The 24786-nt window shown below is 40.0% G+C and overlaps 1 protein-coding gene across 1 annotated transcript in view; it reads right to left on the bottom strand.

The window, feature by feature from the left end:
* The window catches only part of MYO3A (myosin IIIA), a 115954-nt gene extending 91615 nt beyond the window's left edge, over positions 1-24339 (bottom strand). The window contains exons 1-3 of the mRNA XM_057384060.1: positions 24288-24339; positions 13121-13303; positions 8178-8312 (exon numbers count right to left, since the gene is read on the bottom strand). Coding sequence (XP_057240043.1) covers positions 8178-8312; positions 13121-13288 — 303 coding nt within the window. The 5' untranslated portion in view covers positions 13289-13303; positions 24288-24339. The remainder of the gene's footprint in view (positions 1-8177; positions 8313-13120; positions 13304-24287) is intronic.
* Between the last annotated feature and the right edge of the window lie 447 nt (positions 24340-24786).

Here is a 24786-nt window from a genome sequence, read left to right as displayed (position 1 = left end):
TTATAAGACAGACCCCAGCTCAATTTTTCTCCTAGCTTACCCGATGCTAAGTTTACATTGCACCATCCCATAATTCACATTCTTTATAACAGATTTACATCCCCATCAAGTTGCTAATGAGGAATCAATGAATCACCTGTCCACATCTTCTGACAGTTGAAGTGGTACCAAGTTATGACTGCAAATAGTTCTGTATAAAGCAACGGAGGCCAAAATATATTTAAAACAGAAATTCTAAAGGAGCTTCAATTATAGCTTCATGGCCTGGCAACACCACAGCACAGCTGTAATTTTTTAATAACCAAATAAATGGAAGGGTCATTTTGCAAAATCAGAGCTGACCTAACTACAAAACTGAGAGGCACAGGTTAGTAAAGAACCAGGACGTTCTGAGCAATTRCAAGAAGTGGCTTATCAAGACAGAACATTTTGATAGAGTAAACTCAGTGCAACTCATTATTTTATTATACACAAGGAGCAGTGGTAAAAATAACACTTAGAGGACAAAAACATTCCCTTGGCTAGGAAGAAAAAAACAGGGACTAGCTTTGGAATCCATAATGTCAACAGAAGTATTTCTACTGACTACAGCAAACCTTTGATGAGGCTCTAGAAAACACAAAATCTCCCAAGCAAATAGGGCAGCTGTGGTAAAAGCAAGCACTTCCCAGCTTTTATTGCCTGCTCAGAACTGCACYACTTTTGTTCACTCTTCAGCAATTAAGAAACATTTCAAAGCACCTTCCTTTTTTTGTAGCATCATTTCTATATGGTTCAGGGTTCAGATAGCAGTTTCAAGTATTGCCATGTCCACACTACTCATAATCCATTTTATGTATGTGTTTCTACAYGAAGACAGTAATTTAGTCTAATTCACTGTAATTTAAATTACTGCAGTAGGAATCTTTCCTATTGAGTTTGAAAGCATGGCTGGGGAAGCATAGTTCCAAACAATGGGGCTTGTCTAAAGGCCGATTTTCAAAAGGAGTGAAGCTGAAACCCACTCATCCCTAAGGAAATTCATCTCCTCACAGCAGTGTGCAGGACATGAAAGGCACTATAGGACTTTGTCACAGGACCATACTAAGCAAGAACATTCTGAAGGACATTCTTAAATATAATTTTAGAAGAACAAAATGATGCTAAACTCACAAGCTATTTTTTTTTCTTTTTCTTTTGGTCTTATTTTAATGATCTGCTGGAACGATTAACTGGGAGAGACTACATCAGACAGAATTGAAATTAAAGGGTTTTGTAAATCCATCTCTCCCTGCTCCCTATGTTTGCGCAAGACAGTTCCCTGTTTCCAGGGCTTGATTTCAGTAAAGCTTTCTGAACTTCAACAAATGCTGACATTATTTGTGGAGCCCAGGAAACTTTTCATCACCACTGGCACCAGACCTTCTTCCTTCTGTGCCTCCTGCCTCATTGTTCATTCCTATTGTACTTTTGTCCTGCACTCTGCAGCTTTCAGCCCCCTCTGTCCCACGAAGAATTAGGAGGAGATCCCTCTCCCTACTACTGGAGTGCCTTCAGTCACTCCCTTTATAAAGACACCAGCATGTAAACTGAGCAYAAAACCAGCAAAATTGTTTTGTCCATCACACTTGAATTTAAGAGCTTAACCCTCAGGTGTCAGAGAGCAAWCCTTCCAGCAAAGAGCAAAAAAGTCTCAGCCCAAGCATTTTTACAATGAYTGATGCTATTCCCCATTAAACTAAAAGAAGTCTGGTTGTCTTGGATCTAATCAACAGCTACACAAATGTGGGTTTTGGTGTTTTGTTTTATTTTGCTTTTAAATTACGTATCATCTCTGGTAAAATTGTGATCAAAAATAAAATGTACAGGAAGCAAAGTCATGTTAAATATTTTATTCATATTCACTACTTAATTACATAGTGGTATGGTRAAACTCAGAATATTTTTCTCTGGGCTTCTGCTTTACTGCATGGAGGCAGAAATTGTTAGAGGTTACTGAGAACCAGCTTTTTGCATGTGAGTATTCTCCAGCAAGCTGGGCGATAACCAGCTGGTTAAAAAATGCAAACTGTGAGAACCACAATACAATACCAAATATTCATTATGCAGACAAATTATGAGTATTTAGGAAAACTTTGAAGCATCAAATGATAGTTGTAGCCACATATCTCTGGTCTTGAGAAAATAGGATATGATTCAAGAGTGAAAAATTGCTATAATTGAGAAGCAAAGAGGGACACATTAGAAMTAGAGAAATCAAGCCCAATTCAGGCATGTAATGGATCAAAACATTCAGTGTTCGTCTGAATGGAGCAATTATAACCAAAGACATTACTGAAAAATGACCTGTGTTAAGAAATATGAAAAAGCTATTTTCAATTGTTTAATTTTTCTTCTATATATACCRTTGGAAAATAGCTAATAATATTTAGGCAAATGACAGCTTCACCCAGCCTTTTATAAAACCTAAATGGACTTGTTATTTTCCACTACGCTAATTTTGTGAAACATTACTGTTTTACAGCAAATATCACATAGCAAAAAAAACTGTATATCTGCTTTCTTATTATAGCTCTTATTATATATTCCATTAAACAGAACAACTTCCATTCAAGGCTTTTTAAAAAATCCATAAACTAGCCTTTATTCCCTTTGATGGAAACACATCTGCATATAGTAACTCCTGTATCTCACATAAGCATACTGTAAACATGCCAAAGGAAAATCCTAAATAAATTATTAAACTGTCCATACCACAAGGTCCTCTATTTCATGCAAAAGAGAAGTAACTGATATAGTGATATCTCTAGTTTATCTCAGGTAGGCTCATCTTTTTCAAAGCCAAAATGAGATGGCTGGGTCTTGCTTCAAGGCACTCCCACAAATTCCTGTGGGGCTCACTCCAGCCAGTGCTCATTACTCAGAGAGGCCTCACAAAAAGAATCRTGTGACTGAATTTGGATTTTCCCACTCCTGCTAAAACTGACACAGCAATAAAAACAACTCCAGTTTCCATACTTCTACCCATTCCTTATAGAATCATGCAATAKTCTRTGTTGAAAGGGACCCACAAGGAACATCGAGACTAACTCCTGACCTTGCACAAGACAACCCCAAGACTCACACCATGTGCCTGAGTGTCTTACCCAAATGCTTCTTGATTCATTACAATTGTATTGTTCTTTTTAAAACAATATCTCCAGTCAATAGAATTCAGCAACTGAAGTCCCAATAGCTTCCATGAGATGAATTCTTTGCTAAATTTAGATATATCAGTTTGCACGATCAGCGAATTCCCAGGCTCTGTGCTTTCCTTGCAGGCTGCAGAACCTGAGGCTGCAAATATTTTCAGCCAAACATCTTTGCACTTCCAGAACAAGAATTYRCTGCTTTACAACACTGACAGCCACTCCTCTCTCCCTCTTCCAGGGACGGAGAGGTGCCATGAAGAGTGACAAAACCATTAGTACGGAAGAAGATCAAGCGAATGCAGAGAAAACGCTTTACTGCAGGCCATCAGGACTGGTGCTGGAAATCTCAGCAAGAGAGAAGGGAAGAACTACTCATTCTGCTCTGAGCTTTGCTTATTTGTGCCCAGCCTGCTTGGGCTGAAGAGGTGGCCTGTGCCTGGAAAAGAAGCAGTGGCTTGTGAAGGGTCTCACTGTGTGGTCCATGAGGGGGTGACAGCACACTCCCTGCAAGAAACACATCCATCTCTGCTCCATACATGTTACAGGACTCCTTGCCCTTTTAGATTGGGATACAGGAATGAGGTAAAAGCATTGCAAGCCTGGTCAAGGAAGATAATCTAGACAAACAGATTTAAAAAAAATATTGATTCATTTACCTAGCACATAGAAGTTATCAGTCTCCCTATATAGCTTAGAAAATCAAAATTAATGAGTCAAAAGTAAATGARTAAATATATTGTCAGCTACTTCAAAAATTGCAATGGTTGTAAAAGTCAAAGAAACTGTCATGGTTGGTTCGGGTTTGTTTTTGTTCATTGGGGGCTTTTTGGAGGGGTGGGGAGAAGGGTGATATTTGTTATTTTATACTAAACAGTTTTTATAGTTTACAGTCTTCATATTTTATATCACCCAGACTTCCTGCTCTCAAACACCTGAAGCCTCATTCAAGTTAATGTATGCAACAACAGTGAAATATTTTAACCTTCTTTTTTTGTTTATATTTAAGAAAAATACCAATAACTGGATCTTTGGACATTGCTGCTTCTCTTTTGTAGAAACCACACTGCAGCCTAAAACTGCACTGTTAACATCTCATCTCTGCTGTAGGAACAAAAATCTCCCTTCCTCTCAGCAACTAGACTTGCTCAGGCTGATATTTCTTTAGATAAATATACTCCATAGATAGGATGTTATATAATAAAGCAGAGGATTTTTGTTGTCRTTGTTTAGTAAGAGTGACGCACTTGAGTGAGTTTCCCCATATATTAGAATTACATGCAACGTTTAAAAGGCAACATGATCAGAAACTCTTTCMCATACAGTAGGTCAGTGAGGGATCCAAGATAATTAACCACACAAAATTTGAGCATTAATTATACTCATTTTTCTCTGACACACATGTAAATTATGCTGCCACTGTTCATTTATGAATCTGCGAGGAAAATTTATAAATATTCCATTAACTCTAGGGCTCTCCTTGAGACCACAGTTAGATTTGCAAACATCTGGAAGCATCAGATTTGCTAAATTTCTCTCTCCAAAGTGCAGATACAACAGTATGACAGCACTCCAGAAGACTCACTCCAGGCCAGATGCAGCAGTGTACATGCATTGTTCAGCACTCTTAACTTTACCTAGGAGTTGCTGCAACACCTTCCTCTCTTGGCTTTTGTGAGTACTTATCCCTAACCAAYCATCTCTGACCATGCCATTATTCCTTTGAACCTTCACGCTGGCTGCCCTTTCTCAGTCACATCAAACATGAGCTGGATGCTTTTGCTGTCAAACCCCACAGCAGTTCCAACACCATTTCTTTTTCAGCAAGAGATCTRCTTCTATCCTTGATCAGCTCACAGCGCCAGCATCCATTACTGGGTACCCACAGGATAGTGTGTTCCTTTCTGCTCTGAACCAGCAGCTAAAACAAAATAAAARCATAGCACCATCCTCCTTCAAATCCTCCTTAATATCTCTCCTGCACTACAATGCTGATAAACACTTGTTGCTGATGGAGATTACAACTGATTTCTGTTATCCATTCAGTTCATTTCCAAAGCCATTTCTTCCATCTGGCTTAAACCTTCGACAAAAGATCTCTGCTATGAAGAGTCACTTTTTGGAAGGGAAAGGAGTGCATAATTGTTACTCTACATATTGTGCTGGGCTCTCCATCTCYAGGCAAATTCAAGAACAGTAGTTCTTCTAAAGGATCTCCACAAAATCAGAAAGGAGTTTTATYGGGGGATCTCAGCTTGTTACATTCTCATTATAGTTAAAAGACTCACCAAACAAAAGCAACTGCCCTTGCAGTTGGTAATTGAGCAGGAACTGCACTCATGGACCACCCTGTGCCCATAACACAGTGRCAATCTGGTGGCAGGCTCTGTCTCAGCTCTTACCCTGTTACAAGCATTTTGGCAAGCCACTGGAAGTAAACTGGTARCAATGAACCAACATAACCCTGGTCTAGCAGGCTGGCAGTTTGATATACTGGCATTTTATTCCTTTTTTCCATAAGGTACTACCTTTACAGTGGTTACAATGTCCATACTTGGAATAACCATAGGTTTGTGCTTGCAGGAAGAGTAGTAGGTGAACTGATGCACTAGTTTGCTGTATTCTAGTTTCATTCAGACTCCCGAGAGCTTCTATTTACTGGGTTTAAGTTTTTTATCTTCTTCCTGAAAAAAAGCCCTATCACAAATAGAAGAATCCCAAGGACTTAGAGCATTTAGATATTTCTATTTAGTTTTTTTCCCTCTTAATGGTAACCTAAAAGATCAAAGGTAAGTAATAAATTTGAATCACTTCAGGCAAATTGTAAATCAGCAAACATAGCTGCCAACTGAATCRCAATAATCCATCATGACAACATTTATGCAATTCTTTGGAGTTATCAGTATCTGGTTAGCAGGTTCAATTAACATCAAGAAACATCCAGAAGATGAAACTCAAAGTATACCACTTTGCCTGCAAAAATCCAGAATTATCCAAATTATCAATTTATTTGATGATTTTTCCCAACCTATAGGTTGAGAGAAAGGCTAAAATGACATGTCCTCAGAGATGCAMGTTCCAAGCTACTCTACACTTCCATACGGTTTTTCTCATGAAGATTTTGCTAGATCAAGATAAGGTTCTGCAYAAGAATGAAGGTGAATCAGGTTCATTGAGTCTGGACTCTGCATAACCAGTACCCATACAGATTGCAGCAACTACTCTGAAACAGAGCTCGTCAGAAATAGGGCCTGCAGTCCACTGGAGACTGAAACAAATTCTTCTTTCTTAAATGAGCAGGATTCTAAATTTCTCTACACTGAAATATAACTAGATTTGGAGACATTTTCATGATGTTGAAAACATAATATTCTACTGTGTGGAATATCACATAAATAGAAATCAGCCAATCAACCAATATAATGGTGATGCAAAAATTCAACTTGTATGCTCAAAAGAGGAGATAGTACAGCATGGCTGTATCATCATGAGGTTTACTGTGCCCATAAATGCACAGCAACCATTGTTGCTGGAAAGCAGGAGGGAAATAGGCTGCAAAACTGGACAACAGACTCTTTCTAAAATCTGTTTTATGACAGCTTTCTTTCACATACACAATTATTAAACAGAAAGCTTCATTCAGAGTCAATACTGAAATTTATTTTCCTATTTATGCATATCTAAACAAACCAACTGAACTCCATTGCATTCATGAATCTACATGTGCAGTGACAGAAAGCTTCCAAGACTGTTCTACATGCTACATACTAGCACTTGCACATGTATAGCTTGGCATGAAAAGAGTAAATAAAAAACATATTCCACATGYAGGCTTGAGCTTTTCACTAATGAACATCATTCCATGTGAAACATAAAAGTTAAAATATAAACACTTGACTGTTTCCTCACAGTCTGTCTCAGCCTGGCTGTCTGGCATCCATCCTTTACATGCCAGAAAGTTTCACAGATAGAAATTTCAAATGCCCAGCAGACACAACAGAAGCTGGATTTTCCAAGATGCTCACTTTAAAAGACCTGATACCTTTTGATTTCAGTCTAGCCTAATAATTCATTATGTTTTCTAAAGTAAACTATTCTTAAAAACATCTTCCAGTGAAATAAAAAAGGATTTGGAATAGATATTTCTAGAACATATGCATTACTGATTGCAGTTTCCAGGAATAGATAGCATTGTATCATTGAGATATTTAGCAGGGGATTTGTATTTACTTAGCTGAAAAATCACAGAATACAACCAATTCTTCARTCTCGACCTTATCAAACACTGATCAATGACAGCAAAAGTCCTGATTGTTAGGCAAAGCATACTATTCCTGACRGTGATATTATTCATTTTCCTCTCAATACAGGAGGAAGTATTTGCAGAACAAATTGTGACTCTGTGAAAACTGTAATGATCAAGCTCTTTGCTCAGAGATTACTCAAAACCAAAGACAAACACATAAATTAAAGACCTTACCTTGCTCTGAAATTAATTTGAGTAAATCCTGCTGCTTTCAACAGCATTTGGGCAGTAGCCACTTTTATTGACTTATTTATCTATTTGTGCATTTACTCCCACAAAAAAAAAGGAATTCAGTTAAATGGTATCTATAATTTCATTTGGAAAAAAAATCACCATACTGTGTTCATTAACTATGTTCATTATGTCATATGTTAGTCATATTAAGAAATTGCTGCTACAAGAAGATTCCCATGGTAACCTTTCATCAAAGAAAGGTTTTAGGTAGCAAATCCTATGAGTTCTATGAGAATTTATATCCTAATTCTGAACGCACAGGACTATCAGTGTAATATCAAGGTAAAAATGCTGAACTCAGAGCAGACCATTTAATCAGAACACTAAAAAGAATAAACAATAGCACTTATTACTTTGCATGCACTCTAAAAACAACCCCATTAAACAAATTACTTGCATCTCATTCATTGAATTATACTCAACAATGGAATAACAACTGGAAAAAACCTCCTATTTTCTGTATTATTTACCTCAAGAACTAGCCAAAGCTGGTCTCCATTTTTGACATCTTTCTTATAGTACATGCCGTAGAATTTGACTACATTGGGATGATCAGAGAGAGCTTTCAAAATGTTGTATTCAGCTTCAATTTCTTCATCAATATCCTAGTGTCACAAATGAGAAATACATAGCAGATAATTAATAAGTAATTATAGCCACTTAAAAAAACAAACACAAATATTTTTGTTCAATTCAAATGTAGTTTGAAACCATACAAAGAAAAGAAAACAAATAGAACACGAATGTACCATTTAGAGGGCTACAAAGCCTGGTTCTGTTGACAGAATACAAAGCAGTAATTTAAAAACATTTTATTTTGTACTTATCRATTTCAACTAATGAAAACATGGGGTATAACAGAGCAGCTCTCAGGAAACTGGGGAAGGAGCAAAGGTCCTGGAGGACAACAAGCTGTCCATGAGTCAGCAGTGTGCTCTGGGGTCCAAGCAGGCCAGTGGTGTCCTGGGGTGCATTAGGAAAAGCTTTACCAAGAGGCTGAGGGAGGTGATCCTGACCCTCTGCACAGCCTGGTGAGACACATTTGGAGCCGTGTCCAGTTCTGGGGTTCTCAGTACAAGAGACACGTGGAGCTCCTGCAGTGGCTCCAGATGAGGGTGACAAAGATGATGAAGGGGCTGAAGCACCACTCTTATGAGGAAAGGCCAAGGGAGCTGGGCCTGTTGAGCCTTGAGAAGAGATGACTGAGAGGGGACCTCAACAATATCTCCAAGTGTCTGAAGGCAGGGTGTCAAGAAGATGGATTCAGGCACCTCTCAGTTGTGCCAAGGAAGAGGATGAGAGGTAACAGGCAGAAACTGATGCACAGGAGGTTCCACCTGAATATGAGGATGAGCGTCTATACTGCAAGGGTRACAGAACCMTGGAACAGTTTGCCCAGAGAGGTTGTGGAATGTCCCTCTCTGGAGAGATTCAAGAAAGAACTCTCTGGATATAATCTTGCGCCATGTGCTCTAGAAATACCCTGCATGAGTAGGGAGTTTGGACCATACAACCCCACCGTTAGTCCCTTCAAACCTGACCCATTCTGTGATTTCAAGGCAAAGCCAGTGCAATCCACAATCCCAGATGCCTTGGGAAGGTACATGTTACTGCTTCAGTCTTGATGGTATCCCCAGCTAGAAATGGTGCAACTGAAACCGCCTCTCTACCTCTCTGCCCATGAGCAAGTATGACTGCAGCAACGTCTTATTCATTTGCCATCCCACTTTCTCRAATTATCTGGGAATTTTTTTCTCATTTTCTACTGTTATAGAAGCTGGTGACATCCATGATCTCTCTGGGCTCTCCTACTGAACTATAATAAACATGGATTTTTGTCAGTCTCTCATTACAGACCTCAGGTTTCTTAGACAGTGAGGGAAATCCCTTTAGAGGTGAGATATGAGGACAAGTTCTGACAACATATGCACCAGGAGCTGTGCAAATCCCTTCAGACCAGGCATTGGCAGGCATTAGCAGGCATTGGATGACTCAGGTAAACCCTTCCCACCTGTGCCCTGGAATTGCTCATTGAGGGATGATGATTAGACTCTATTTGAGTCATGCTGAGAAAATATTCAATCCCTCCTGACAACAGATAAAGTCAGAATACCTTCAGTCACTTTCCCCTCACTGCTCAGATCTCAAAAAAAAATTGTTAACATACTTGTTTCAGATTTAAAACGTTTTTAATACAATTTGCTATTTACAACTACACAGAAAGAAATGAAAAATCCATTCTAGAAGAAGGCTCCCTTATAAACTCCACTATCCGTATGAATGGATTTCATATCAATGAAAGGCATCTACTCACTGCCAAAAACCTCTCAGCATAGCCAAACAGGAGTGACTGCAGCAGAGAAAGGAAATGTTTTGTATTCCCAACGAATGATGCTCCCCCCCTCATTCTGCTCAGCACACCTCCCCCAAGAGGACTTTGCTCACTTGTTTCTTATATGGGTCTTTCCAATGTCCAATTCAAGTTCCTCACACAAGCCTTTTGTCTTGAGACCAGCTTGACTGTTCTCCAAGAACCTCCTCTGTCACCAGTATCTTCATGAATCAGGCCATTAAACTTTCATATTAAGATTACAAGGATAAGTCTTCTCACAAGGAAGGGTTTTAGAGATCTTGTTATTGGAACAACTGAGGAACAGCAGGAATTTTCCTTTCTAGAAAAGGAGGAACTCTGAGGTAATTTTCCCATAAACACAGCACAGAATACAGAAAACAAATACAAGGAAGGAAGGAAGGAAGAAAGAACCAAAGTATTGAAGGTAGCAGAGGATGGAAAGAGTGGAAGCAGGAATGAAGACAGAAAATGCATTTGGCAAAAATAAAAGAAAAAAAAATAGAGTCAAAAGCCAAGAAATTAAAAACAAAGCATACAATAGTTCTGACTGCCTTAGGGAAATTGGAAGAAAATTAGCCCACTACCCTACTGTGAATTAATAGAGGTTTCTGTCTCCTGAGGGGTACTCAGATTTTATAAGATTTTTACAATTATAAGGAGAAATTAAATGAATAGAATATTCATTCTGTGCCTACTAAAATGGAAAATTTCCCTTGTTTTTTTAAGAAGAAAAAAATATTGAAATACTTGGTTAATTTAGCATATTTACCTTCATCAAAGGACTGTATTAGAAATGGCAGACTGAATATTTTCATCCTGTATATAGGAAAATTTGTCTAAGAGCTCTATTGTACAATGGTACTTGCTTATAGTCCTGAGGACAAGACTAAACCTTGTCAGTTCCTTCTTTGTATATTCTCATTTCAACACCTTTAGTCTCCTGTTTCAGTTTCAAAAAGCTGAGCTGTTATTGAGCAAAAAGCATCTGTGCTCTAAAGGATTAAACATTAAGTGCTTATTTCAGTCTTATATCGCTCATGATAATGTAGGTTCCCAGTTTAATTTCAAAATATCACTGAAACCGAACTACGTATCTTCTGCTTTGTTTCCAGTCCACCTCTCAAGTGGCTCAATTCTGAAATGATCTTCAAAGAAAAAGAATTGTAAAATGTAAAGAAGAAAATACATAAAGTATCTTTTTCTTCATTGCAATGGCTCCCTCTGCAGCCATTAATAATACTTTCAGTTTAAATAAAAAGAACACATTTATTGCTTTCACTCTGTTTCCAATATAGGATTGTGATTTTGGCAGTAACAYGGAGATACAGCAGCTACTCCAAAAACCCTCTAAATAGGAGAGGGAAAAGAAGAATAGTGTTCTTGTAATAAAAAGGATAATACATTTAGTTAAAAGTCAAGTCTTGCAAGTGTGATGTCGACTGAATTGCTCCCATTTTTCCACTAAAATAAAGAACCCGTTTTCATCAGTTATCCCTTCATCCTTCTTCAATTCCTTATATTGCATCTTCATCCATTCTATTTCTTCTGTCTCCTTTACATTCTATTTCTTCTGTCTCCTTTACATTCTATTCCTTTTTCCTACTTATTCTATTTTTCTTTCCTCTGGCATCAGCTTCACTATATCTTTTTGCTTCCTATCATCATCTTTTAAACCTTTTCTGCAACCTCTGAAGTGTACACAACACTCAAAGTTTCACTGATTTGTTYAGGAATTCCTGCCATAGCCAGCTGCCACTTAAGAATCAATCCTGAACACTTGTGAAACAGAGGAAAGGAGAAGCATTTCCTGCCAAACAGATATTCAGATGAACACCAATGGCAAGGAAGTTGTGCCCATTCATTATGAGCACAAAACCCTTGCTTACAGAAAGCAACAGAGTCAAAAATAGCTTCCAATGCATTTGAACTCATCAAGATCCTTATCACTTGGCTGCAAGTTATGTTTGCTTTGGGAGAGGCATGTGGTATTGAGATGAGCACCCTTTTGCTGCTTTGAAAGCATGCTGAAATAAAAAGATCAGCAAGAAGCACAGAAGATAACGGAAGATTCTGTTTCCACCAMCACATTTCATAGAATTCCATGCCATGGGACCATAATCTGACACTGTGTGATGTGCAGAGGKAGAAGAGCCCAGTATGGCTGTGCAGCTCCAGAGCTGTTGGGTTCACACAGCACAAAGTGTTTGCTCGTTCCTGCCCAGAGGTCATGCAGTGGAACTACACACCTCACAAACCTACACTGGGAGTGCAGAAGATGAACTCAAAAGGGCCACTGAAAAAGGAGCAGCTGCTTTTCCATGTTTTGTTCTCAAGAAAAGTCCCAAGCCTTGTGCAGCACTACTGAAGTCAGTGGGGTGTGCCTTTACAAACCAGATGAGTGCTCTTCTTTACTCTTTGAGCATTAATTTGCCACCCATCAAATGCCAGTTATTGAAAACAAAACCATACTCTATAACTTCACAAWTCCACCTCCCAGTCACCAGGTGCTCTGTGCAAAGAGCTACTCCCTTAGCATTTTCCAYTTGAAAAGATGGATCCCTCAGTGAGACCTACATATTTTGGCACATKTTGAAAACACAGAATGAACAATAACAATAAAGTATGCTATTTTACTTTGGAAGTATCATTCACAGCATGTAWCTCAGCTACAAGCATGTACTCAGATGCTTGAAAGTACAGCTTAGGCTAATATGTCAAAAACTAGAAAGGAAAGGGAACAACAGTAAAAAATAGAGTAAGCTAGGACTCCCAGTACTGAAAAGGAAAATAAGCAGCTTTGCTTCTGAAATAAGAGAAAAATAAGGGGCAACAAAGTAAAAGTAACRAAGTTTAGGTATATTTCTGACTTTTACCATAAGCAACCACTTCCAAGATCACTTACAATAAGAAAAATGCTTTGATAGCTAGCCTGATACTTAGCAGGCTGAAACAGTTTATTTCTCTGTCACTTTTAATACAAATTATCTACAAAGATTATGAGAAAAGACTATATAAACTCACAATTAAATAAGCACGAACCAAGAAATGTAAGTAACTTACGTGAACCGGATCCAAAATTTTGACTGCTGCTTTGCTGCCATTTTTCTTATTTAAMACCTTGAAAACTTTTCCATATGTTCCTTTGCCAATAGTCTCAATWATTTCCCAGGTATCTGAAGGATCAGGAAAGCTATCAAATATTATAGTTTTCCCAGTCAACGGAAGCATCTCAAATGATGGCTCCTAGGAAAAAGAGATCTCAATGTTCACTCAACAAATGGTTAATAGCAATTAGGTTCCCACAAATGGGAAGGGWAATACACATTCCAGCTTCAAACATAAGAAATGTTTTTGCATATAGTGTGCATGCACAGATAGCAKAATGAACAAGAACTGCTRCACTTGAATTTCCCTTCATTTGAWATTGTGTTAACTGTACARTATCAAACAAAGRTACGTGCAGTCAACACAATATCAAATGAAGGGAAATTCAAATGATAATTTGAACCAAGTTCAAGCTTGAGTGAAGCCTGTGGARGCTTTCCCATGCACTTCAATGAATATATATTGTCAGTCTGGGATCTTTGGAGGGATGGGGGAACGAGCCAGGTTCCTAAAATCCCAAAGAATTTGTGTCCAATACCAAGAATCAGGCAAGAAATGGAAAAAAATCAAACACATAAAACATCTTAAATAGCAGCATTAGGTTCATTCAAACTCAGACAGTGAACAACCGAGATCTTTTCACAGTGCTAAGGTCTTCTGCTAGTCAAGCACTGAGAGCCATGGAAAACACGTTTACCAATGTACATCCTGTAACAACAGGTTTACACRCTGTAAACACCTTTACAATGATTGAACTGTATCCATCACTGACCAGGTTACACAAACACCCTGGTCCTGATGGACACAACTGACTTACACCAGGAAACCTGCAGCAATCTGTTGTGTACTGGGTACTGCAACCAGTACTGGCCCAGCTCCTTGGGAATGAAACGACCCAATTTTATCCGATACAATGACATCTCCCTTCACATTATTCCAGGCTGAGGTCAATGTAAAGATCAAGATCCAGAGACATACAGCTGTAATAAATAAATCCTCAGTTTTCTATTCCAGATTCAAAATTTGCTTCTCTCTTCTGTCCCATGGGATTCACATAGACTCAATTCAGTCAGGCCTTCTTAAGGCATTACCTTTTTCATTAACTTATACCTAGTCTTTATCCATGCCTTGGGAACTTCACCACTTTCAGACAAAACAATTTCTTTCCCCCCAGAAAAGAACACAATTTAGTTACATTTTTTTTATCTTTTTCTTCTTTGCCTTTAAAGTAGTCCTCAAACAAACCATCCTGTTGGGTTTTTTTAATCACTTCATATATAAATGCTTTGTAATTAGCTCATATTTGGGACTTCACAGAACAATAACCAAATTTGGAATAACAAAGGGATTAGGATTCATAACCCCAAACCCTTGCTTTGAGGGTTTCAATTATGGTAGAATTTTGAAATTTCACTATCTAAGCTTTAGTTGTTAAAACTGAGGCTGTTGGTGATCTCACTGGATACTAAATCTGTAACTAGTGATTTTTTTTTAAGAATAAGAAAAGTAAAAAGGTATCAGTGGTTGACTTCGTAAGAACTGAGGCATCCAAACCATATTGAAGCCTCTCTACATACAGGCTATCTCCTACAGAATATGTAATTTTCCATCAAAGTCTAGAGCCTGCTGTGTCTCACATTACAAGAAAACACAGGCACTTCTGACGTGGGCAATGGAAGATACTCAGCGTTGAAGAAAGAAATATTTTGTTCCTTTTGAAGGATGAGCCCTTCTGACGTAGGAACTCAAACAGCAACTTCACTCATTTAGATTGTGCCAGAGCCAAGCAGGGAACTCTCATACCTTGAATCTCCAAACACAAGCCAAAGCAAAGGCCACCCTGCTGCATGGATGTTTTACRTGAAGTAGAACATTCTAAGAAAAAACATCACCACCCAGAGCTTCAGACAGCCTCCCAGGCTTAATTAACTCCCTACACATTGACAGAATGAAATTCATTGACTCCCAGTATCAATTGCTTATTTGTCTGCAGAGACTGGTACAATGAGAACTGTTAAAGGGCTAAGGAAACATGATCCTGCTATTTGGCTACCAGAGAAGTAGTGCTAGGGAAATTGCCATGTGCTTTTGTTTTCTTCTGAAAATCACACCGGTTGCACATCATCTTGTGTTAGGAAAAGTCATCACGTACTTAACAAATATGCATTCAGTAGCTGTCACGCACAGTTCAATAATTTAGGAGTACTGTTCCAGAAAGAATTATTCACCTTAATTCTTTCTTTYGATTTACAACTTCAAAATCATAACTTGAATAAGTTATACTAAAAACCATGTTCYCTCACTTTCACCAAGTTTAAGAACAAGTCTCTATAGATAAATTGTTTAGTTTACACTTCTATTATTAAAAATATATTAAATAGAATGATTTCAAGTGTTCTGCTCTGGATGATGAATAATGTTTTATTACATCTCAGTGAAGTTGTGAAAGCTGATAATGATTTAACCTCATATTTCAGCAGTAAATTGGACTGTTCCTGGAATATGTCTGGATGCCCAACCAACTGGATAATTTATCATACCCTTCACCATTAAAAAAAATTTATTTAAAAGCCATCAAAATTTATAACTTCTTATAACTTAACTTATAAGAGGCTTCCCTGCTGCTTGGTGTGATAAAGTGCAGACTTGGACCATAACGGAAGAGAAGGGATAAGCAATCTTTTACCCCCAGCTAGGTTTTATTCTTCTGGTTTTGTTTGGAGGTGCATGAGTTAAAAGTTACACGTTATCAGTTATAAAACCTTATGGCTTGAATGGTGAATAAATTAATTTATGTGATAGATTGACCTGGGCAAAAGGGGATTGAGCCCCTCTTTGTCCTGTTCGTTATAGTTCTTAATGAGCTCATGAAAAAAAAGTTTAAATCACAGAGTACCTGGTCCTGTAAGTTTGAGAGAGACAAAACGACTGACAGTGAGTAAATTCAGGGTATTCAAGGCAAGAAAAAAATAGATTTGTGGTTCTAAGAAAACGAGGTTTGGGGGGATGGTTGGGGTTTGGTTTTTTTTTTTCTGAGAGGATGATTTGGTGACAGTTATAAGAACAAATTGAGTGAGAATCTTTATGAGCCAATCCTATGTGACTTTTTGCTTCACATCAAACATATGCACCCTATAGAGCAGGCTTCAGGCCAAATATTAGAGATACTCAGAGATGCTCTGTTCAGCAGCCGTGCTGGCAGACCACTGCATTCTCCAYAATTTTCAGTATCTGCTCAGTTTGGAGAAGTAAGGGGAAGCCTGCTGAAGAACACAGTATATCTGCTCTGGACTATCCTATTGSTGCCAAGGCAATTTGGTGAAGTACATTTATCACAGCCAAAGCTTCAGACACAAAACAATTGCCCTGTGGAGGGCTTTGCAGTCAAGGCCACAGAGCATTAGAGACAACACAGTCACGTGAKAATAAGCAATAGGTTTGGCTTCTGCCAGCTGGGTTGAAAGCACAATGGAGCCTGAATTTCACATAAAATATTATATGTTAATCCAATCTTTYCACTACTGTTTCATACCACTTAATTGTGCAATTTCTTTCTAAACTTTTCCCCCCAATAGTTTCTGAATGGACCTTCATCTCACTTGGATGAAAACATACCCCATTCCTCCATAAAGAGCTAATAAAATGAGAGCCACCTTACCTCATGTCATTCATATTTCTYCACACAGGGAGCCTACAGGACTAGCAAAGCAGACATCATCTATTCACATTTAACTACAACAAATCCAGCCTTCAGGTTCCCATCAGCATCTTGTCTCCTGGCTACCACAACCTTCTGGCCTTGAAAACTGGAACCAGGACCTCATTGTCTCAATTCAAAACATACCTACTGAGGTTATCTATAGTTTTGTTAGTCCACATTATTCTCTCCTTCACATGGCAAACATCACTTRYGTTTAACCAGATAGCTCCTGCAGGYATCCTACCCKGTAAGATGCCAAAAACACAGGCATATGTGGCATATCAAGTCTGATACCTCTCTGCAGGTTACAATTCCTTCAGATTGTACAACTTAAACCTCTTTCTTAATGGATGCCAGAAAAAAGTAATCACCCTAACAAATACAAAGCAAACAAAAATAGACAGCTTGTTATAACAAACTAAAAAACCCATTTCACCTCACTTTTTCACCCCTTTTATTGCCTTTATCCAATATCTAATTTGGAAGTTCTTTGGTCYGGCACTGATCACAAGGCACAGTGGGACCTTCAAATACTTAATGCAATGGCACAATCAAATCCCAAACCCCATTTCTTCTTATTYCATGAGTTATGCCACACTGACAAGTACTTAATAAGAAGTTAAAGGCTGCCATACGGAATTCTCAAAACAAGCCAAAAAGCATGAGGCTACAATATGCCCTTCATCATACTAGCACCTAGCAATTTCTGGTTAAATGTCCAAATAATTTGATTATTCAACTAAGAACATGGATTGCAGCTCAGATTCTCAGCTAGTATGAATGTRGCTGTATGAGTCATTTATGCAGTATATTATCTYAGCCAYCATTCAAATAGTAAGTTTTGCTCTGGAAATTCAAATACCACTCCAATTCCGTCCTGGGGGAATATTTGGCCTTTGATTTTGAGGGTGATAAAACCTATATCCAAATGGGAGCTATACTCAAACCTAAGCTCAGAATGAGCATATTGTCTAGTTTGGCAATTAGTTAAAGACAAGTGTTTAGAGATTTGCAGGGTGGATTTTTTACTTAATTTGTCAAAAACTGAATGCACTTAGCATTATAATTTCACTCTAAAACAACAACAAATTTGCATAATTACATAATTTTTGTACTATCCAAATGTCTATCTGAATTATCCTCTTCAAGTGCACCTCAGTTTGCTTACTACTTTCCAYTCTGTATATTCCCCATTGATTTCAGTTGTCCTTCCCATCTGCAAGAAACCTTCCAGAGGAAAAACAAAATCACTTTAGTCCCAGCTATGGTAGATGAAGACCAAAAATCAACAACCTCCTCTAACAGCCATGTCTTTTGCTGTTGTGTGTTTACACAGCAGCTCACACACAGCTGTTGTGTGCTTACRAGTAAGAGAGACACAAGACATCAATTTAGGTAGTCTTCACCTAAGCTGATTTGTAGAATACACCTATTGGAACCTAAACTAGATGCTATAATTCCATTTCAGACAGTCAAAGCTATAAACAATTGATTCACCTTACCTGATTAGCATTTATCTTAGCATAAGACAGCTTAGTCTCCAGACACTGCTGATTCTACTGTTTCCCTTGCCCACAACAGGAACCCCCTTTACACTGCATCAGATGCAGACATGGTAAGGTAAATTAATTTTATCCTACTTAAATGCTGGAAACAGAGAGTKACAGCCTGATAACTGACAGAATGAGTATCAGCTCCATGCTACAGTCAGGAAAACTGTAAGCCAGCCACATTTCATCATCTGAAGCTATCAGGCAGCTGGGATGATGTCTGATGATGCACAGACAAGGCAAGCACCATGCAGTGACATTGCCAAGCAAACTTTGGTTCCAGAAGCCCAACCCTAAATTAATGTAAATGCAGGAATACATGGTTACGTAAAACATTTGGAGGCAAGGAGTGGTGACCAATTTCGGCAAGTATTAGACAACGCATTTCCTGTATATGTGTGTATTTCAAAGTATATACGTCAATCTTAGGGCTATTCGAGGAAGAAAATAATCTAATTTTGAGGCCCCTTTTTATGTTTACTCTCTGAAAGGCTGGGTAACTGCTTCTTCTGTTTATAAAAACACCTTTTCTTTTTGGTGATTGTTATCCAGTGACAACTTTCTCAAGAAAGCAAGACAGCTTTCAGAGACATTTGATGCCTCTGGACTCCTTGACCTTTGTAAAACTTCTACACACAGTAAAGAAGCACTACTGTGYGGTATCAGTACCTGATCTCCTTCTATTGATAAATGCATATTGGGTGTCCACACTGACATTTCATCTGCTGATTATTATTCAGCTGATCTTGACATTTTGACTTGCTACAGACTGAACTGGCCAGCCCTGCTCATGGGAGTCTCCAGTCTTCACTCTGTGAACATTCTCAGAGGGCATGGATGCAAGGGATCTATTTCAGTGTTAGGTTCCACCTTGGTGTTCATCCATTCCCTACTTACGCCCCATAGTCAGTCCCACTGCATGCTGAGGTTTACAATTCTAAGGAAAACTCCATTGGAGGTGGGGATTTTTCTGGCAACAGGTTAAAGAATCAGTGAGGGTTGTAACCATTCAAGCTATTCTCATGCATAGGAGCAACCCACTGGATTGCAATCCTTCAGAGTTTAAACATGACACCAGAACAGAACCCCAACTTCTTTAAGCAAACCTTTAGTCAAAGGAAGAGGGTATGAAAAAGACACAGAAACAAAATGCTAAATTTAATTACTGTAGTCGATTCTGAAAGCTCTGATGTTTTGAAAACAAATGAGAGCTAAAGATTTTTGTGCCAATTGTCATCCAACAGACAATATTTATGCAGGGGCATTACAATCACGAAATAAGATTAATAACGGAAGGGAGAATGGTTCATTATCAGACTGTATTTGGACTTTGTGCCACCAGAAGTAATGAACTGACATTAGCAATCCATGAACTGAATTACATCCAGCTCATTTTGTGGCTCCCAGAAGAGAGGCACTGCAAGTGATGAGAATAATTTTTCAATGACTAAACACTAGATCAATATATTAGCAAATAACTTGGCTTTCAAAGCAAAAGCATCACTTAATTTTCCTATTTTAACACAGTAAAACTTTATAAGGTCATAAAAATCAACACGGTGCAACCTCACTCACTCTGTGTTTCTCAGAACTTCTAACAGCAGCAAAGCRGCAACTCAAAATTAATTTAGCTGCTGTATCAATGGGCTTTGTCAGGGCTAGAAATTAAGGCGATACAGTAGCTTGGTAGCAAGATAAGGAAGGCATTGAAGACAACAACCAAACTGGCTATCACTTAGCATTAGCCGGCAAGAACAACCAAACTGGCTATCACTTAGCATTAGCCGGCAAGAACAACCAAACTGGCTATCACTTAGCATTAGCCGGCAAGAAGTTACGGAGTGTGAGTGCATATTGGGTACGCTAAGACTTCACACGTGTCCTGCCGCGGCCACGGTCACGGTCACGCCACAGTCCCGCGTGTCCCTCGGCGGGCAGTGCCCTGCTCGGGGAGCGCCCGGCTGCTCTCACCCCTGCACGACGAGAGCCAGGCATCTCTCCCCACTGCTCCGCACGCGTTTCTTACCCAGAAACTCACTCACGAGAAAATAAAAAATAAATAAATAAATAAATAAATAATAAAAAAAAATAAAAATAAAAAGAAAGAAAGAAAAAAAAGGCGGGGTGGGGGAAAGAAGAGGAAGAAAAGAAGAAAAAGTAGACACGAAAAGGATTCATCTGAACGAAAGAGCGCAAGAGCCAACCCCCCACATGCCCCGGTGCCGGGATCTCCCGGCTCCGAGCAGCCCCAGCCCGCCCCGCCGGGCGCGCCCGTGCGGTCCCGTCCTGTCCCGTCCCGTCCCATCCCGACCCGGGTCAGCGGCGGGACCACCCCGGGGGCCGGGCCACCATCCCGCGGGGGCCGCCCCGGAGCCCCTCGGCGAGGCGTGGCCGGCRCCGGGCAGCGCAGCTCCCGGGCGAGCCCCCGGGCTCGGGCACCGGCCCTTGCGCCCTGCCCGCTGCTCCCGGCCGGGGATTACCCGCAGCGAAACCTCCGGTCCCCGCAGAGCCAGCCCCGCCGAGGGGGCTGGGGCCGCGCCACCTCCGGCCACCGTGCCKCGGCTTCGCCCTCCTCCCTGTCCTCCTGCGGACGGCCCCGGCCCGGCTGCGGTCCCGCCTCGGGGTCAGCGGCGGATGAGCGCTTGGCCCCGCTAATCCCCCGCAGGCGCCGGCAAAGCCGGCAGGGCTCGGCCCGCCCCGGGCAGGGCGCGGCGGGGGCAAAGCCGGGGCGGCCCGGGCTCCCTCACGGCGGGACAGCGGCGGCTGCTGAGCGCGCAGCCGGGCCGCGGCCGCTGGGGATCCCGGGCGGGCCGCCTGCAGAGCCRGGTCACAGCCCCGCTCCCTGAGCCGCCCCGCGGGGATTACACGGCGCCGGGCGGCCGCTGAGCGCACAGCCAGGTTGCTGGCCTGGCACGGGAGAGCTGCGGCTCGTGGCCGTGGGGCTGCCCGTGGCYGCGCTGCCCTGAGGAAACCCAATGGACCTGCCTGGCCCGCTAAAAATAATTCACATCTGGTGCACGCCCCGAGCTCACCTTTGCACCTTTGCAGAGAGGTGGCTACACCGCAGCAGCACAACATAAGTGTAATAACGTAGTAGCTGGGTGAAGTTGCAAGATAAAGTATTGAAAAGTTGGGAAATTAAGCAATTTTRTCAGTAGAGCTCGTATGCGGTGCAKGAGTCAGGCTTTACGCTGGACAAGCTTTTTTTGCAAGATCCTGACACATCCGCTGCAAAGAAGCAGCCAAACTCAGTCAGCACTGGGCATCATGCACCTTCATCAGAGACTTTGGCTGTTGCGTTGAGTTTGTGTCCTTCCATTTTTCTGATAATATTTGAACCTGTGTTTTGTTTTTAGATAGGTCTGACGTGAGGGGAACTGTTTCAGAGCTATCTGTGTTCTACATCTTTCACAAAAGCAGAGTAGACACCAGGTACTTCATGGACARTTTTTCCATGTGAATATTTCTGTAACAGGTATGGCTGTTTATGTCACCCCAAGCCATTAAAGAAATCACACAGACAAGAAACCTTAAGAAATTCCTCCCTGTGGGAAAATTACCAAAAGAAACTTCTCAAACCCCAAAGTTAAACAGCCATGAGCCAGATATGTGTAAGGACAAGAGGCCTCTTTGATTTCCTTCATCCAAGCACTACTACTTTATTGCATAAAGGTTTTTGACTTTTTGCGCATTGCATTATGCATGTAGAAATTTATGAGGGATAGTTTAACTTCCCATACAGACTTTATTAAACTCCTTTTGTTGCTGGCTGCTCTGTCCCTTCATATTGCTCCTCTTCCCCTGGTTGAGACCTTATAAAAATACAAAATGAGCTTCCTAGTTTTATGATCCCATTTGACTAATTAGTGTTGGAGACATTAGCATAATAGGGCCTCAGCTGTAAAAACATCCATATCTTTTAGGCTCAAATCACTCCAGGAACAACACTCCTCAAAATCTTCCCTGTGCCTGAGCAAAGCTGTAATTGCTTTTATTGRTGCTTGGGAGTGCCTGGCACCCCACTGCCTTTCAGTTGCGTGTCTCATGGATGGCAAGTCACATGCAGAAGCATGACTGTCTAATCCTCTGATCATGCAGAAGCTTGACCAGAGCGCACCACCAGAAAAAGGCTAGAATCCTCTCAGTGAAAACTCAGGTATGAAAAGRAGTGGTGGGCACTCATAGCTCTTCTTTGGGTGCAAGACGTGGAACAAGGAGCTGGGAAGTGTTTAGACATAATCATAGGAACCAGAAAAGACAATAATATCAGTGATTAGTTGATATTACTCCTTCCACTTCCAGCAGTGCTGTCTTAAAACCACTGCTGCCCACCTCATCCAACTCTCGCTATCTGTGTGCCAAGGTTACCATCCCTTAGCTCTGAAGACCTGAATTTCCCTATGAGCATTCCATCTGTCCAGAGGGCCTCAAAGGCAAAACCCCATTAAAGGGCTCAGCTGATCTGCTTGGAGTGCYGAACATGTTTGTATCTTCTGCATTAAATAATTATTCAGGTGAACTGGTCTGTGAAACTCCAAAAAACTTGTATCTGTTTCCTTTAGAAAATCCTGAACAATATATAAGTAATGGCAGCCTGTTGCTGCAGAAGGGGTCCTACTTTAACCCAGCAAAACTCACARCAGGACTATAGAGCTAGGCACTGCTCAAATAAACAGGGAATTTCAGCCCTTATGAAWGACAATCTATGTGCCAAATGGACACTGATTTTGCTGGAAAACTCAGTCATAAAATTATTTTGTGATATTTGGTGTCATGCAGCCTAGCCACATTTCTCCTTTCCCCTTATTTTCACTCCTCCATGTTCTTTTTCCATCTCAATATGCCTTGGCTTTTGCCCCTAATTTTCCTAAAAAAATAATAATTTGCTTTTGTTTTATCTAGAAAGCCTTTCAGAGGAGATTTCAAAGCTCTGGAGTAAATATGGGTATACACTTTCTCTCCTCCAAAATAAATATAAAATAATTAAGGACAAATATTATGTATTGACAATATCCATCTATATATACGAAATGATAAATGAAGTGTGATCATCTCCGTCTGTACCTGGCAWGAGGTTAAGTTGTGCTTAATGCCACAAGACACTATCTATACTACACTATTTTTTTAACAGATTGTGATTWGATTAGTTTCAGACTTTCTCCTTGCCTTTCAACATAGTTTGTACCTTCATTAGAAGTATTGTGGGTGAAAGTCTAAAAAGTACTTTTCAATTACTATGTGACAAATATGAAAGCATCWTCAAAGATCTTCAACATTAGATCGTATTAGACAGTTGCTTTTATAGTAAGTCTTGCTCTTAATTACTGAAATTTAATGAGCCCAAAACATACATAAGTAGAATAGACCTCTTTTACTTCAGAACTGATACATTCAGACTTCTGCATTCTTAGAAGCTTCTAATAAGAAAAAGGAGTGGGGGGTAAAAAGATGGTCTTGTGATTAAGGCACCAAATTAAGACTTTAATTTACTTAATAAAGTATTTTCTATATTGTGAAAGATCATACTACATCCAAATAAAGGCAGGATGCAGATAGGCAGGACACCGTGGACCCTCCCTACAAAAGGAGGTCCCTGGCTACTAGGCTCCAAATCCTGGACAGAGGATAGCCATAGAGAGTTTGTGTAACCTAAGGCATATGTTCCTGCTTTTTATATATTTTTTTTTTCTTTATAATTGATCTTTTAATAGCATTCTACTCAAGAGGAGGCATTTTGATGGCTAACAAGGTACACATGCAAATAACAAGTGACACACAAAAAGATCAGCAGATATAAAAATGACAACTTAAGAAAATAAACAAGCATGCTTAAGTAGCAGARGACCACCACTGTAAGAATCAAAGAACTTACCTCTCTGGGGATGTGCTTTTTGACCTCTCTGGCTGCTTAACTGAGCAGAGCCTGTAGCAAATATAAGGAACTCCTCCCCTCTTGGTGTTTATTACAGAGAAGCAGTACTTCCTGCAACACCTGAGTAAATATCCTCTAGGAAAACSACTGCAGAGCTTGTCTGTATCTAGCTCAGTATTCTTTTGATCATAAATACCATCTACCATAATGAATTATCAAGGATGTCCAAGAGCATAAGTTATTTATTGAATGCATAGTTTACTCGAAACAACCCTGAGCTTTGCTAGATRTTTTCTTTAGTTGATCAAAAGAGCCTCGTAACCCCTTTTGAAGGTCTTAGATGYGTGATCCTTGTAATCACATTTAAAGGGCTGGTTAGCTCAAGAGATTGTTAATAGGATACAAAACCTTTAACATCTAACCCAGATCATTGCAGATGAAAAGCTATGACTATTCAACAGTTTTTTCATGTCCCATGACCTAACTTAGTTCCTAAAGG

Source organism: Malurus melanocephalus, unplaced genomic scaffold (assembly GCF_030028575.1).
Source record: "Malurus melanocephalus ecotype Western Australia unplaced genomic scaffold, MMel_1.1 scaffold_14, whole genome shotgun sequence".
NCBI lineage: Eukaryota > Metazoa > Chordata > Aves > Passeriformes > Maluridae > Malurus > Malurus melanocephalus.
This window is presented reverse-complemented; position numbering and strand designations above follow the sequence as displayed.